At 38.5% G+C, this 17,079-nt stretch overlaps 1 protein-coding gene across 2 annotated transcripts in view; it reads left to right on the top strand.

The window, feature by feature from the left end:
- Positions 1 to 17,079, top strand: part of LOC309391181 (amine oxidase [flavin-containing] A-like) — a 55,007-nt gene that overhangs the window by 20,597 nt on the left and 17,331 nt on the right. For both annotated transcript variants that reach the window (XM_081951365.1, XM_081951366.1), the window contains exons 4-7: positions 5,005 to 5,109; positions 10,484 to 10,575; positions 12,855 to 12,996; positions 14,281 to 14,430. In XM_081951365.1, coding sequence (XP_081807491.1) covers positions 5,005 to 5,109; positions 10,484 to 10,575; positions 12,855 to 12,996; positions 14,281 to 14,430 — 489 coding nt within the window. The remainder of the gene's footprint in view (positions 1 to 5,004; positions 5,110 to 10,483; positions 10,576 to 12,854; positions 12,997 to 14,280; positions 14,431 to 17,079) is intronic.

The following is a 17,079-nucleotide window of genomic DNA, read 5'->3' as shown; positions in this document are numbered from 1 at the left end:
GATCTCATTTGCTCTGATAAGTTCTGGAAACATGCAGTACATAACTGAGTGGATTATGTTGTGGAGAATTTAGGTCCTAGCAGGGGTGGGTTTCAACCAATATAGACCAGTACGGCCGTACCGGATGGTGAAATTTAGCATGCCTTCCCATACCTGTTGGTCAGAAGGCCCCATACTGGAACGCTGCCTCCCCTCGTTTGCTCTTTCACTCGCCCCGCCCATCCGCACCATGGTGCCAAAAAGTTCTTAGAAGAAGAACCAGAAGAATAAAGAACTGGTAAGTGGCTGGGGGGGGTGGATATTGGGGAAGAGGGAAGAGGCAGAGGGGCTGCTAGAAGATTGTGTGCATGTGCACAGACTGTGGGTTTTAAAAAACGTCTGAGTGAATCCAGGAAGAGGGAAGAAGCAGAGGGGCTGGAAGATACTATAGCAGTGATGGCGAACCTATGGCACGCATGCGCGGGCTGGCCAGCTGAGTTCACCTTTTTAAAAGCTATTTTTCGCCTTCCCCAGGCTCCAGAGGCTTTATAGGAGCCTGGGGAGGGCGAAAAGAGCCCCCCCGCCCCCCCGGAGGCTTCAGGGACCATCCGGAGGCTTCACTGAAGCCTTCGGAGCGCTTAAAACGACCCTCTGAGCAAACCGGAAGTGACTTCCGGGTTGCTTGGAGAGTCATTTTAAGTGTTCCGAAGGCTTCAGGGATCGTCCGGAGGCTTCCCTGCCATCACTGCTATAGTATCTTCCAGCCCCTCTGCTTCTTCCCTCTTCCTGGATTCACTCAGACGTTTTTTAAAACCCACAGTCTGTGCACATGCACACACTCTTCTAGCAGCCCCTCCGGGGGGCAGGGGAGGCTCTTTTCGCCCTCCTATAAAGCCTCTGGAGCCTGGGGAGGGCGAAAAAAGCATGTAAAAATGGGGTGTGTTGTGCATTGTGCGCGCATATGCACTTGGGGTCGCGGATTGCATTATGGGTGCGGCACACCCGCACATGACCCCCCTGCACTCCCCCCACTTGTGGCACGCGAGCCAAAAAAGGTTCGCCATCACTGTACTATAGGAACACACACTTCAAGCCCCTCTGCCTCTAACCTCTTCCTGGATTCATTCAGATGTTTTTCAAACTCACAGCCTGTACACATGCACACTTCTACTCTTTTAAAAACATCTGAGTGAATCCAGGAAGAGGGAAGAGGCAGAGGGGCTGGAAGTGTGTGCGTGTGCACAGGCTGTGAGTTTTTAAAACTTCGAGTGAATCCAGGAAGAGGGAAGAGGCAGAGGGGCTGGAAGTGTGTGTGTAAGATGGTCAGTAATGTTGAAGACTGGCAAGGACAGCCATATTTCCTCTGTAAGTAGCTGTTTTATTGTTTTGTGTACTTATTTTATTCTTATTTAAGTAGTAAGTACACAAAATAATAACTTTCCTTTTTTAATATCTTCTTTTGGTAGGTCATTTTTGGGGGCAAAGAATTCAGTGACATCGACTTGGCCACTCCCAGTCAGTCACATGACTCCAAGCTACTCCCACCCAGTCACATAGCTGCCAAGCCACTCCCACTCAGTCACATGACTGCTAAGCCACTCCCACCTTGGTCACATGACCACCAAGCCACTCCCACAAAACACGCCATATCTACAGAATAGGTTCTAAAAAAATTTGAAACCCATCACTGGGTCCTAGGCTGGACTTTATTTATTCCAAGTGCATGCTGTATTTAGCTTTGTGTGATGCAAAATGATAATAAACCATTTGGAAGGGTTGCACTGATGTTTTAACAAAAGAAACTATGTTAAAATATATACCATTTCTTATAAACCTTTATATTTTAATAGTTGTGGTTCTGGATTTCTGTTGCATGATTGATGTCTCCAACAGCAACCATAATTAAAGTTTACGACATCCTGTAAACATCGTCCCACTATGGACTGGGACTCATAGATTTTTTTGTGAGTAGAAAAAGAAAGAGGGATTAAATTGCAGCTCTTGTATCCAAGCTTTAAAAATCCAGAAGACCACTGGATGGCATTAGAGAAATACAGAAAATTCTTCCAGATTTTTGAAGGCCAGATACAGTAGACCTAATTAACTGCAACATGATAGATAACACCATTGTTTAAATTGATTATGATCTAAAATATAATCAGCAGACTTGTTTGCATTAATAGTATTTGTTGCAGCTCATTTTAGCTGGATGAACATCTTAAATCAGCGATGTCAAACTCAAGGCCCGTGGGCCGAATCCGGGGTGCTTAAATCTGGCCCATGGGGATGGCCTGGAAAAAGCAAAGAACCGGCCTGCGGTGCTTCTAGCAGCCAAAATGGGACGTGGGGGCCACATGAGGTCCCCCACACCCCACTTTTGGCCTGGACAGCCTCCTGCAGCACCGTGACAGCCAAAATGGGGAATGGGATACCCCCATGCCCTATTTTGGCCAGCAAGGTGCTGCAGGACGTTTTGGCCCACAGGGCGCTGCAGGAGGTGTCTGCACTGTCTCCCCCTCCCCCCCCCTCGGCCATCCCGCAGAGAACTGCAATTCTGATTTGTCCCTCGAAGAAATTAAGTTTGACACTCCTGTCTTAAAGTGACCAAGCTTCTTGGGATAAAAGCCTGTATGAAGATTCTACCAATAATCTTTATCTCCTCAGAATAAATAGGCCCTTATTTATTTTTGTAATACTTTTATATATTACAAAATTATATTATATTATCTTGCATGCAGTTGCACTTGACTCAGAAGAAAGGTGTTCACATATGAACAACATGAATTGAATGAGAATCAATAAAATGCTAGACATTCAGTTATTTAACACTATAAAAAATCTGAAAACATATAGCAAAAGGAAATTGACTTTTGTCATAGTTTATGTAATATCTGTTGGTGTACCTGGTTAGTATATACATTTCTCTGCTGGGTCGACCCTTATGTCATAAGGATGTTGGAATGGCTTGCCATATTATTTTCCAGTGTGGTATAGACCATAATTTAAAGGATTTTAAACACATGAGAGAAGCTGCTTCCAGCACAGCCTTTGTTTCAAACAATCAGGAAGGAAGGAAGGAAGGAAGGAAGGAAGGAAGGAAGGAAGGAAGGAAGGAAGGAAGGAAGGAAGGAAGGAAGGAAGGATCCAAAAAGGAAAGAGAAAAGAAAAGAAGAATAGAGGAAAAAGAAATGGAGATAAAGAGAGTTTAACTAGAAAGTATAGAGAGAAAAATAGAAAGAAAAATACTGCTTAGGTTTTACAAAATTTGCAAAATATACATCAGAAAAGCACCTTGTCTTATGCAACTTTCTACTCCTCAAAAAGAACTCTGTTTTGCTTTTTAGCAATTCTGCCTTAAGTCATTTGTCTATCTGTCTACTCCTTTGCTCTTTTCTACTCAACAGGAAGTGTAGGATGTCTCTGCCGTCCAATTCCCTAGTAATTTTAAGGTGGAGGTGATGAACTGCACTATCTGTAATGACAGGGAGAAGGAGTCAAACTATTCTCCAAATGAGGGTAGAACAAGAAACAATGTGTGGAAACTAATCAAGGAGGGGAGCAACTTAGAACTGAGGAGAAATTTCCTGACAGAACAATTAATCAATGGAACAACTTGCCTCCAGAAGCTGTGAATGCTCCAACACTGGGAGTTTTTAAGAAGATGTTGGATAACCATTTGTCTGAAATGATATAGGGTTTCCTGCCCAGGAAGAGGGTTGGACTAGAAGACCTCTAAGGTCCCTTCCAACTCTGTTACTCTATTCTATTCTAAATACTTGTCTGTTCATAAAGCAAAATGCTATCATTATATAATTCATATTTCATCGATAGATAGATGATAGATAGATGATAGATGATGATAGATAGATAGATAGATAGATAGATAGATAGATAGATAGATGATAGATAGATAGATAGATAGATGATAGATAGATAGATAGATAGATAGATAGATAGATAGATAGATAGATAGATGATAGATAGATAGATAGATGATGATAGATAGATGATGATGATAGATAGATAGATAGATAGATAGATAGATAGATAGATGATAGATAGATAGATAGATAGATAGATGATAGATAGATAGATAGATAGATAGATAGATAGATAGATAGATGATGATAGATAGATGATGATAGATAGATAGATAGATAGATAGATAGATGATAGATAGATAGATAGATAGACAGATAGATAGATAGATAGATAGATAGATAGATAGATAGATAGATAGATAGATAGATAGATGATAGATAGATATAGAGATATATAGTGGTGGGATTCACTTACCTTTGCTACCAGTTCGCAAATGTGAGCAGCTCGTGTGCGATCTTGCTTCGCTCACACACATTACCTTATGCGCATGCGCAGAAGGTCACACATTACTTTGGGGCAGGTGGACGGAGCCTCCAACAGCAGCCGCTACCAGTTTGCCTGAACTGGTAAGAACTGGCTCAATACCACCTCTGGAGATATAGAGATATAGAGAGAAATGAAACATGTAATCATAGAATTTTGCTTTATGATCACACATGTATTTACAGTATATATATATATACACAACTAAATTAATGCACTGATTTTCCTGAAGCAATAGTGACATTCAAAGGGCCACACTTATTTTAATTCCTATAACAACTGTATGAGGGTTCAATACTCTTTTTTTAATGTATGTCTTTCTCGCCAATACAGCTAAAAGTAAATGATAATTTAATGAATTAAAAGGACAGCAGTAAAAGAAAACGTGAAATTAATGTTGAAATTTTACTTTGCGCTTTAGCTTGTATTTCTCAATCTGGAAAAGAAAGGTAATGATCTACATTTCAGTTTTTTTTTAGTATCTATGTGTTAGATTCATTTCTAGATTTTTATATACAATGCTGCTGAATGTATTTCTAATAGAAATTTGACTGCAATTATTATAATTACAAATTAGTTATTACATATGGAAACTTGACTAATATGAGAGGAAAAAAATCAACAATTTGGTTATATCTTGTTAATTTTTTTCTGTTTTAGGGGAAATCCTATTCAATGTATGATCCCTTTCCTTCCACGTGGAACCCTTTCATATATCTAGATTACAACAATTTCTGGAGAACAATGGATAAACTGGGAAAAGAGGTATGCTGGGAATAATGAATATGTATGCAACTGATTGGGACAATAAATTAAAAGTTTACATTGTTTCGTGAAAGCTTACAAGGAAAAATTTTATATCACTGACAAAAAGTATTCAAGAAACAGAAATATTTTTACCTAACTTTAATGCAAATATTAAAATCTCCAATTTTATAGTGAAAGTTTAACAGACATATTACAATGCCCCATACAGTTTTATACAGGAAAATATATCAGAGACTCACAATAGTCCTTCCTTTTCTGTAAGATATAGCACCTCCATACAAATGGTCATCATTTAGTAACCACAGTTGGGACCAGCAACTCCATCACTAAGCAAATTGGTTACTAAGTGGGAAATTATATGACCCTGATTATGCTTCCCTTGTCCCCATCCCCTGACCCTTTGAAAAGCTCATCTCTTTGGCACTGCAATAGCCAGGTGAAAACTGACAAGACTAATCAGTTTCACACCTTCCAATTTTGTTTGGCTCTTAGCCACTCACCTGGCCTTTGGAATGCTCACCCTGGAACTGGGATAATTAACAAGAATGGAGATAATGCTTGAATTTACAATCATTGGAGAGGATGTAAAATATTAACTAGAAGTCAGCACTGGTTTGTTAAAAACAGATCACACCAAAACAATTTTATTTCATTCTTTGATAAAGTGACTAAATTAGTATACCAGCAAAATGCTGTAGACATAGTTTACTTAGACTTCAGCAAGGTCTTCAATGAAGTGGACCACAACCTACTTCTTGGTAAGCTAGAAAAAAGTGGAATAGATAGCTTTCCCACCAGATGGATTTGTAACTGGCTGACAAACCATACTCAACGAGTATGGAAGCCCTTAATGGTACTATGTCTACATGGAGGGAAGTAAGCAGTGGAGTTCCACAAGGTTCCGTCTTAGGTCCAGTACTCTTCAATATCTTCATAAATGACTTAGATGAGGGAGTAAAAGGGGAACTCATCAAATTTGCAGATGGTACTGAGCTGGCAGGAACAGCCAACACCCTAGATGATAGGCTCAAGATCCAGGTGGAAAAGAGAAAGGAGCTGATGTCGCGACGATACGGACGTGCAATCTCGGAGCTCCAAGATCACAGCCGATACTTTTACCACTGGGTGTCCATCTGGACCTAAGAGACGGTGACAGGGAAGAGTATGTCTTGCAGATCTCAGGGACATTGCAAAGTCCCTGATTGATTCAAGACAATCTCTTCTAGCCAGCGATAGAAGCGCAGCCCCAAGCTGCTGAAGTCGGGACAGCTCCGCAACCGGAGGAAAGCAGATAGAGAAAGTGTGTCCATCTGGTGAGGAAATTTTATTTTTACAAAAGAGACTGCCCAAAAAGATTAAAACCAAATCAAACTTGTAAAGAAAAGAAAAGAAAATAAGCAGCTAATTTAAGCTATTTTGGATAGTGTGTTATCCTTTTTTTTTAATTGTCTTCTATGCATTGAAGTTTTGCAAACACTTCTTACTTTTTAAAGTGAAAGTATTGGCTTTTCTTCTTCTACTTTTTTTTTACCTATGGATAAATCTTTTTTTATTTTATTTTCACAATACTGGCTTGCATGGAGGTTTTTTCTTTTTATTTTGTTCTATTTAAGAGCCTTGTTTCTTTTAAGCTTGGAATATAAAGAGGATATAAAAGGAATATAAAGAGAGCAGTAACATCAGAGGGAAAAGAAGTTACACTGCCACTTGGAGGTTGGAGGCTGAGTTCTGGAAATATTTTTCTCTGTCTTTTCTTTGATCATTTTGACCTAGCACTTCAAAAGTTTTAGCTTGCAAAGAGATAAGATGGGTTGTTTATGCAGGTGCCCTTTGGATGTCTCTTTGGCAGCGAGAGAGAAGTGAAAAACAAAGCTTTGTTTTCCAACTAGAGTGTCAATGTTTATAAATTGGACAATGACACAATATCAAGAAGAAACCATAACATTACAACAGGTTATGTTTGAAATTCAAAAATTATTAGAACTATCAGAGAGAATTGAGAAGAAATTGGAAAATATAGATGGTAATATAGCAAAATTTGATGAAATTGAAGATAGCCAGCTAATGGAAAAAGTGGAGGTTAGAGTCTCAAAAACCCAAGGGAAAAATGAACAAAGAGGCAAGATAACTGGATACTGACAGTGATCTGTGCATGGTTGGAAATGGAAAGAATGGAACATGGAAAGGAAAGAGAGATGGAAAGGAGCTCTACCCCAGATTTTAAGGTATAAAAGGAGAAAAAAGAGAAGAATTGATGGATTTAAGGAGAGGAACTTTGACAAAAGCACTACTGATAACCAAAGATAAGCTGATTAAAGAAGCTGATGGAGGGTTTCAAGAATTTATAAGACATGCAACAAGCAACAAGGTGCAAAGAGAAATCCACACAAAGTTGATTAAGGAAATAACCAGAAGATTAATCCCACATAAGGCAAAAGAAATAAGACTGTACTACTACTGGAAAGATACAGGTTGAGACATGAAAACTATTAACAAAATACTAGCTAAATAGTTAAAATTAGAGCATTATGTTAAAAATGAAGTGATAATGGATATAGCTAGTTAGATAATTGATAATGATATAATGTATACATATGTATTGGTTTCACAAGAGAAAATTTGGTATACATTTTTAAATGGTGACCATGAAAGGAAATTTAGAAATTTTGTTATGTATGAAAGCCTATAATATCGAAATTGGATTGATCATGGATATAGTTAGATAAATAATTGATAATGATATAATGTATACATATATATTGGTTTGACAAGAGGAAATTTGGTATAAATTTTAAATGGTGACCATGAAAAGAAGTTTTGAAACTTAGTTATGTATGAAAGCCTATAATATTGAAATTGGATATAAATCATAAACAGTGATTAAGAAAGGAGGTTTAGAAACTTTGTTATCAAACATAATTAATTTTTATTTAGAACGTTTCACAAAGATAGAATGTTATTGGATAATATTGAAAATAGACAATGGAATGCCATTATGTGGTTTTGCTTTGAATTTTGGAATATTTGTTATAAAGGGATGTCAAAACAACTATAGTCATATGAAGGATGAGGTATGATGATAGTAATATATATAAATATATTTGATGTAAAATATATAATTTGATATGGATTATAGGTGATGACTGTGGAAGGGATGCATGAAAGTTCTTTGTAACCAATTGACACACTTTTTATAATTTGCAATGGAATATGTTTTTATGGTGTTTGTTGTGTCATGTTTGTTTGTGTCTATTCAAAAAAAAAAAGATCCTGGTGGATCTTGGCAGACTTGAACCTGGATGCTATCTAATAAAATGAAATTCAACATAGAGAAAAGTAAAATCTTACACTTAGGCAAGAAAAACCAAAAATACACATACAAATTAGATGAAATCAGGCTTAATAATAGTAACTGTGAGAGGGATCGTAGAGTCTTAGTGAACAATCAATTAAATATGAGCTAGCAGTGTGCATGGGCAGTCCCCAAAAAACCAATGCAATCCTAAATTGCATTAACAGTGGGATTGAATCAGGATCATGTGGGGTACTAATACCACTCTATAATGCCTTAGTAAGACCACGCCTAGAATATTGCATCCAATTACGGTTTTGGTCACTACACTATAAAAGAGATGTTGAGACTCTAGAACAGAGGTGTCAAACTCAAGGCCTGCAGGCTAAATCTGGCCCACAGGACCAGTCTGGAAACAGCAAAGGGTCAGCCCATGGTGCCTCTGCCAGTGAAAATGGAGCGGGGGGGGCATGCATGGACTCCCATGCCCCATTTTTAGCTGTGATGACCTCCTGAATCCCACTGCCAGTGAAAATAGAGCATAGGGTGTGTGTGTGTGTGTGCTCCCTTTTCACTGGCAGAGGGCAATCAAAAAAACTAAAATCAAAAGGAGAAATGTTTCCACTTTTGCATTTGATTTTCAGCCATTTTTTGCCCTCCGGAGGCTTCAGGGAAGCTTCCTGAAGCCTCTAGAGGGCAAAAAACTGCCCAACACGCAAACCAGAAGTTGGACTTCTGGTTTGCATGTTGGGCTGTTTTTCACCCTCTGGAGGGAGAAAAATGGCCCAACAGGCAACCCAGAAGTCCGTTCACGAACTTTTTGTTTCCGTGTTGGGCTGTTTTTCCCCCTTCCCAGGCTCCTAGAAAGTCTCAGGAGCCTGGGGAGAGCAAAAAACGGACCTATCGAGCCCATTGGAAGTTGGAAAATGGGCCGTTTCTGGCCTTCAGAGGGCCTACAGGGGGCGAGGGAGGCCGTTTTCACCCTCCCCAGGTTCCAAGAAAGCCGTGCATGCATGTACGGTGCAGTGGGAGGTTATACGCGCATGCGCAGGGGGCATGGCGCAGGGGTGGGCTATAAGTGATTTTTGTAATCAACACTAAAATATACTTTGTATTAAATATAGATGCAGTTTGCTTGCGTATGTAGCCTTGTAATATATTCCAAAACATTTATTTTCATTGGACATATCAATTATTCGTATTGATTACAGCAAGATCCTTGGCTGGATATAAATTTAACTAACTAAATGGATTTTTAGCTTCAGAGCGCATGGTCACTAAATCTTCCAAGACAAAAAAGTGTCTTTCTAAATAACTGTCATTATTAATTCAGTCTGATATGCATACTTTAAAAACTGAGTGGAATAAAAAAAAATGATATTGCTGTTTTGTCTAAACTATGGAAACTGTTTTAGTATCACTATCAAACATATTCAGTAATTCTTAGATTACACCTCAATCAATAAAGCATTATATTTCAGATGCATGAGATCAATTATATTTGTACAGAAAAAGGATTTAGAAAATCACTACAGTTGCAATGAAAATATGCTTCAATAAGTATAGGTTTTGCAATGTCTTAAAGTTATTACGTTCCAGAAGAAGTAATTGCATATATGGCTTTGAGATTAGGTTTAATATTTTTGAATGTACAAATCTTATTGCAGTACGTATCTATTACAGGGATATTAATGGACAATGAAAATAGATTTTCCAGGCTTTCTTTTTGCTAAAAACGTTTTATTCAACATTGGACAGAGAATTATATGGCCCCAATTAGTGGGTTGAAGTCCTGATGTCACTTGTAATTCATGAACACATTGTTTACAAGGGTGGATTAGCTTATGATTGTGCCTTCTTTAAAAACAGTTGTGTTACAATTTCATTCATTTCATATGCAATATTTTCTCTCTCTCCATTTAAAAAAAAAGCAGAGATAAGCAATTTAACTTTGTAACACGATAGGGTTTGCTTCTTTTTATGACCGCATTACAAGGACAATGGATTGAGGTTATTGATTCATGAAAAGAAAATCAGCAAATAAACTGTGCCTATTTGCAACTCTTGGTTTGTTTTTAGATTCCTGCTGAAGCACCATGGGATGCACCACATGCTAAAGAGTTGGACAAAATGTCAATGAAACAGTTCATTGACAAACATTGTTGGACAAAGTAAGTGATCCATCTTCAGTTATAATCTTATTACTATATGCCCATTTTCTAGCTTTCTGCATGTCACACATACTACATGCTTCATTGGTTTTTCTATGTTCTCTTTTTTCTCAAGTGGGAGATAACTAATTGTAGTACAATCGTATATCCAATCACGTTAGAATGTTAGAGCATATACAGACTTAAATGATGATAACATTGTAACTGTATTGGTCTTCCATTGAAGAAAGAAAGAAAACTCCTGATTAATGAAACAACCCTTACTAATTTATAATATAGCTTTATTCAATAAAATAGATTGGATTTTCTATATATCTACCTAGCTTCTGGGTTTCAGCCTCCCAGACATTGTTCAGAGAGGTTTTCCTTCACCATGAATCTCATGTTTAAGAAGGGCCCACAAGTTCTCAATAGGGTTTAGGTCAGGTGAGGAAGGGGCCATGTCATTATTCTTTCATCTTTAAGGCCTTTAGTGGCTAGCTACACAGTGGAGTACTTCAATACATGCATACTGATCCAGCCATGGGCCCATCCATCTGGTCCGCCAAGAGTCACTCTCATCTCATCAGTTCATAAAACCTTTGAAAAATCTACCTTCAGATATTTCTTAGCCCAGTCTTGCCATTTCAACTTATGTGTCTTGTTCAGTGGTGGTCAGATTTCATCCTTCCTTGGCCATGTGTCTGAGCACTGAACACCTTGTACTTCTGGGCACTCCGGGTAGGTTGCAGTTCTGGCATATGACAGCACTGGAGGATAATGGATTCCTGGTAGCTTCACATTTGATTCTTCTCAAATCTTTGGCAGTTAATGTACGTCTTTTTTCCTCAACACGTTTCTTTTGCGACCCTGTTGACTATTTGCAACAAAATGTTTGATGGTTCTGTGATCACACCCCAATACCTTAGCAATTTCAGAAGTGCTGCATCCCTCTGAAAGACTTTTTACAATTTTTGCCTTTTCAGAGTCAGTTAAATCTCTTTTTTAGCCTATTTTGCCAGAGGAAAAGAAGCTGCTAATAATTATACACACCTTGATATAGGGTGTTAATCTCCTTAGGCCATACCCTCCCTCATTACACAAATACACATCAACTGATCTGCTTATATCCACTAAACATTTAAGTTTATACAGCCTGGAGGTGGAAAATATGCATACAAAGGATAATATGGTCAAAATACTCAGTTGCCTAATAATTGTGCACATGGTGTATCTATCTAGCTACTGAGTTTCAGACTGTTGTCACTGATGCCAAAGCTTTGACCAGAAACAACAATATTATGTAATATTGTAATTACTTAAGTTTTGCTGGTGTTCTGTACATTTGAGCATAGCCACTGTGCGGTCCTTTGTAATAATAAGGCTTCTCCAGATCTGTAGTTTTGAGGACTTAGAAATAAAAAGCTGTATTTCCCATAATATCTGAATGTATTCACACATTTTATTAGAAAGTCGGGAACCATTAGTTGCTATCCCTTTCTCAGTTTACAATCTGATTAAACGTGGAGCAAAATAGAATGGAAATAGAAAATTATAATCATAATTAAATCATAATCAAATTTGGAGGATTGATCTAAATCAAGTTATTGAACTTTCAGTAGATATGTAAGCTGTACTTGACCATTGAACAGCATGTCATGTTCAAAAAGCCATTAAGATTAAGAAGGGAGTGGTGCTAGAATAAATATCACACTTCCGATAGAGGCACTCTCAGGAAGGAAGATAGCAGATTTCTTACTGGCATTCTTTTACCTGTTAAAGAAAAAGCCAATAATTGTTTTCACCTATTAATAATAGTCACAATAAGCTTAATAAGCCTTCATTTGGAAAAAGAAGAATGATTATTTGGCAATAATAGAAAACAGAATGTTCCCCAAAGCAAAGAGTATTGCATACTGCAGCTATTGAATATACAGTATGTGCAGAATCCATTGTTTCTAGGTTCTTTCTACTACACAAACCAGTTGCTCACAGGAGAATGAGTTTGGGATACCACCTACTCCAGCATGATGTGCTGCCACAATTCAAATGTCCCCAAGCATTGAATTGTGAATCCTTCTACATTTAGCAAAATGGGAGCATCTCGGGATATAGTAACAGCAATATAATGTGAAACACCCATTTCACAGTGCACAAGTAGTGTGTTAGGGAAACTGTCCTTTATGTAACATATCTCACCTTGTCAAACTAAGGAAATGCACTGTTAAATTGGTTTTCCATTTTATTTCATTTCTTAAGATAAAATTAATATGTTATGCCTGCCTTTGGATTATATACAGAGCTGCCAGGGACTTCGCTGCAAGCTTTGTCAACATCAATGTCACTTCAGAGACACACGAAGTCTCTGCCCTCTGGTTCCTGTGGTATGTGAAGCTTTGTGGGGGAAGCACCAGGATTTTTAGTATAACCAACGGAGGGCAGGTAAAGCAAGTGATTCATTTATCCTTCCTTTTGAGAGTTCAAAATGAATGAATGTGATTCTGCATTTCTGTAATAGGGAGAGTTTTAAAGTATAACAAAGAATATTTTCCCCAAAGTTAGAGTAGCTTTTCAGTTGTGGAAATGGGTGCCCATTGTGGAAGGCCAAAAAAGTCAGTGGTGACTACTATCTTGAGTTTCATTGGCTTCCCCCTGCAGACATCTCAATATGGAATAATTAATGAAAGTTTTACTTATTGGCAGTATTCTTAGATTTCTCCTGAAATTAGATTAATATTATAACAACCCTTATTCTCATGTATTCAGTACAATATGGCTGTGCCCATGTAGTAATTATATTGTTTCATTTCCATGGTTACAACCAGTGTCCATATAGTCAAAAATACCATACAAAATAATTTTTATTAGCAATTTTAATTATAGCAATAAAAACTAATGCAAACTAAATGTGGAGATAGAAAATAGAATGGAAAGAAAGAATAGAAAATAGAGGGGTGAGAAAGGAAAGAAAGAGAAATAATCCCGTATAATATAGAAATATACAAAGTGATCTCCAATCTTCATCACAAGTATAAACAAATTTAATAGCTCATCACCCTTTTAGGTTTAAACAGATATCTTTTCATACCATATCCCATTCCATATTTATTTACTTGCGAACCATACTTCTCTCTACTCCACCAAAGGACTCTAGGTGATATCAAAAATATAAAAAAACAATCATATCCAAATAAAAGCAAAGCTAAAATATAACATAAGTGCTGACAGCCAGCTGGAACGTCTTTGTTATAATTCCTCTAGTATAGGCTAGAGCAGTGGTGTCAAACACAAGGCCCTTGGGCCAGATCCGGCCCATGATGTGATCGGATCCAGTCCGTGGGTCCATCGTGGAAAATTTAGGGGGTCAGCCCATGTCATTTTGGCCCAGTCTACCCAGTGCAAAGAGGAAACATCAGGCCAGTGTAGCTTCGGCCCAGTCTACCCAGTGTGAAGAGGGAACATGCCAGCAGTTTGGGGAGTGGCGTCAAGCTGGCTATGCCTATCCACTTGGCCACACCCAGCAAGTTGGCCACCCTGAGGTCAATCACAGCCCTGATGAAATTGAATTTGACACCTCTGGCCTAGAGAATTATATTTTTTGGTCCAGTCCCTTAAAATAATTATTTGAAAATCTTATTTAATGAATATCCCACTCTCAGCTACATTGTACCAGTTATATGCTTCAACACTGTCTCCTTATTTTGCTCTTATCTTTGTTGTTCCTAGGAAAGAAAATTTATTGGAGGTTCTGGACAAATTACAGAAAAGATAATGGAGCTACTCAGAGATAAAGTTAAACTCAAGAGTCCTGTAGTCCATATTGACCAATCAGGTGATGACATCATTGTGAAGACATTGAACCACAAGATATATAAGGTAATTGAATAACATAAATGCATCATAGGCATTTAAACAAGAACATGCTGGATGCAATTGGCCCCATTATTGTTCCTCTGCATTTCACATTACTCAAGATACTTTTCAAGTTGCTTTTATTGAGAGATTTTGTGATGTTGTAATTGGCTTCTGACATTTCACCATCACTGGACTATCAGTACAGTAGTTGTAGCTTTCATTCTATATCAGTATAAATATTGCATTAATGAAAGCTTTAATAAATATATCCAGAAAGCTGTAATATGGGGGATCCTTGGTACTCTCTGAGCTTGGTTGTTCCCTTTGTGGCTAATTGATTGTCACTTTTGCATAGTCTATAGATATTGTTTATGTCTACGTATCTATTGATGGCTAATTTGTCAGAGTGTTTGTAGAACCTTGGCACTCTGACAAATTAGCCATAGAATGCACACAAAAAAAAACGCTATGCAGAAGAGGCAATCAGCTAGCCAAAAGGGGAACAAAAAGATCCAAGCACCTCTCCACCATCAATCAGCACCCAGATGAGCATAGATTAACTCTAAGAAAAACATCAAACCAACAATCCAATAAACAATACCTCAATCAAGAAACTGCCAAACAAATTAACAATAAACAGCCCAACCAAAGCATCTCTAAGGCCACTCCCACCAACACTGATAGGGCAAGCCATTAGGTTATAAACGGAGAGCAAACCCCACTTCTACCTAGCAGTGATGATGTTACCTAGTTTGGGTAATGAAACGTCTGCAAGCAGTGTTCCAGTACTTGAGGGGCTGCCACAGAGAGGAGGGGGTCAAGCTATTTTCCAAAGCACCTGAAGGCCAGACAAGGAATAATGGATGGAAACTGATCAAGGAGAGATTCAACCTAAAAATAAGGAGACATTTTCTGACAGTGAGAGCAATCAATCAATGGCACAGCTTGTCTTTGGGGGTTGTGGGAACTTCATCACTGGACGCTTTCAAGAAGAGGCTGGCCTGTTGTCTGTCAGAAATAGTATAGGGTCTCCTGCTTGGATGGGGGGGTTGGACTAGATGACTACAAGGTCCCTTCCAGCTCTGTTATTCTGTTATCATCCCTGCAGAGACAAGATTGGTCCTCACTTTTAACAAGTGAGATCTGGTTTTGCTAATAGGTCTGGGGAACCGAACATGGGATGGAGCCCATCAAATTGCTTATTTGATTAACTGTTGTTACTAGGGACGTAGGGGGTTGTTGCTGCTATTTTTTTATATTGGGTTTTTATCTTTGTAAGCCACCCGAAGCCACTGAAAGTGAGTTGCAGCTTTATAAATTTACTTAAAGGAATAAATGAATTTGGTTGGGACTTGAGGCTTTGTTTTAGCTAGACTGAGAAAGGAAAGGGTGAAAGTAAATGAGATCATTGCCTGATACAGGATTTTTTTATTTTAATAGGAGAGTGGTTGGGATTGTCTTTTTTTAAAAAATCCAGAATAAGTGTGGGCTGCGGGGGAGGAGGCGGGAGGAGAAAGAGAAAGAGAAAGCGAAGGAGCAGCTCATGTTAGGGTTCTAAATACCATGCAGAAATAAATCATTGTCCAAGGCAAAACATCCTTAAAGGTGCAATTTATTCCGCAGGCATGTTAGCACGGCTATGGAAATTCCAACTCTGGAAGTACATTCTCTAAGTTCAACCAGTTGAAAGTTCATGATCTCTCCCCACACCCACAAATCCATCACATGTTCCAATCATCATCTTCCACGCTGGCATGTACACCCATCTTCTTCCGGCCAGGTGTCGAGATGCGGAGACAAAAGATGACCTTGGCTTCTACAAAAGAATGTCAACAATCCATTCTAAAATCCTACTCCTTTCTATTCCCCCCTCCCAACTACTACACTAATGAAACAGCATAGAAAATTATAAGAAAGTGTGGCAGGCCAAAGATCTTAAAAAGAACATAACTACAGGCCTGACAGGCGGCCTCTCCTCAAAAGAAAAACGTTTCCTGCAAAGAGAATAACATAAAAGTTAACATAACAAAATTAACCACCACTTCTCCACCCAGGGGAACCTCTTGACTTCTCGGGAAACTTCCCATTGAATTGCTTTACTAACTTCTCCACTTTTAGGTTCACACTGTTCACCCAATTAGCTTCAGACCAAAGGTAACCCTTCCAATGCACTAAGTACTGTAAGCAACCCCTATTCAGCCTGAAATCTACAATTTTTTCCACCTCAGATTGTGTTCCCCCTTCTATCACCACAGGAGGAGATTGAGCTTGGGTGGATGCTCTTCTGTTAGACCCAATTACTGGTTTCAACAAGCTACAATGAAATTCTGGGTCAATTTCCCCTAGACTTCTGGGTAGATTGAGTTGAACTGTAACTGAGTTAACTATCTTCACTATTGGGAATGGACCTAGAAATTTTGGACCCAATTCCTTGCTAAGCATTTCTAATCTTATGTATTTGGTAGATACAAAAACATTGTCCCCCACACGTTAGGGGTTTAGGAGTGAGCGACGTTGATCATCTTGCTTCTGGTAGGCTTCTGCCGCAACTGCTAGAGCCTTCTTCGTATTCTCCCATCCTTTCTTTAGCATGTCCATTCATTCACTCAAAGACATGAAAGAAGGAGATTCTCTAGGCAACTCAGGCATGGCAACAACTTCCATGCCACT

Source organism: Natrix helvetica (genome assembly GCF_964273705.1).
Source record: "Natrix helvetica genome assembly, chromosome: 4".
NCBI lineage: Eukaryota > Metazoa > Chordata > Lepidosauria > Squamata > Natricidae > Natrix > Natrix helvetica.
The sequence above is the reverse complement of the archived record's forward strand: the minus strand, read 5'-3'. Positions and strand labels throughout refer to the sequence as shown.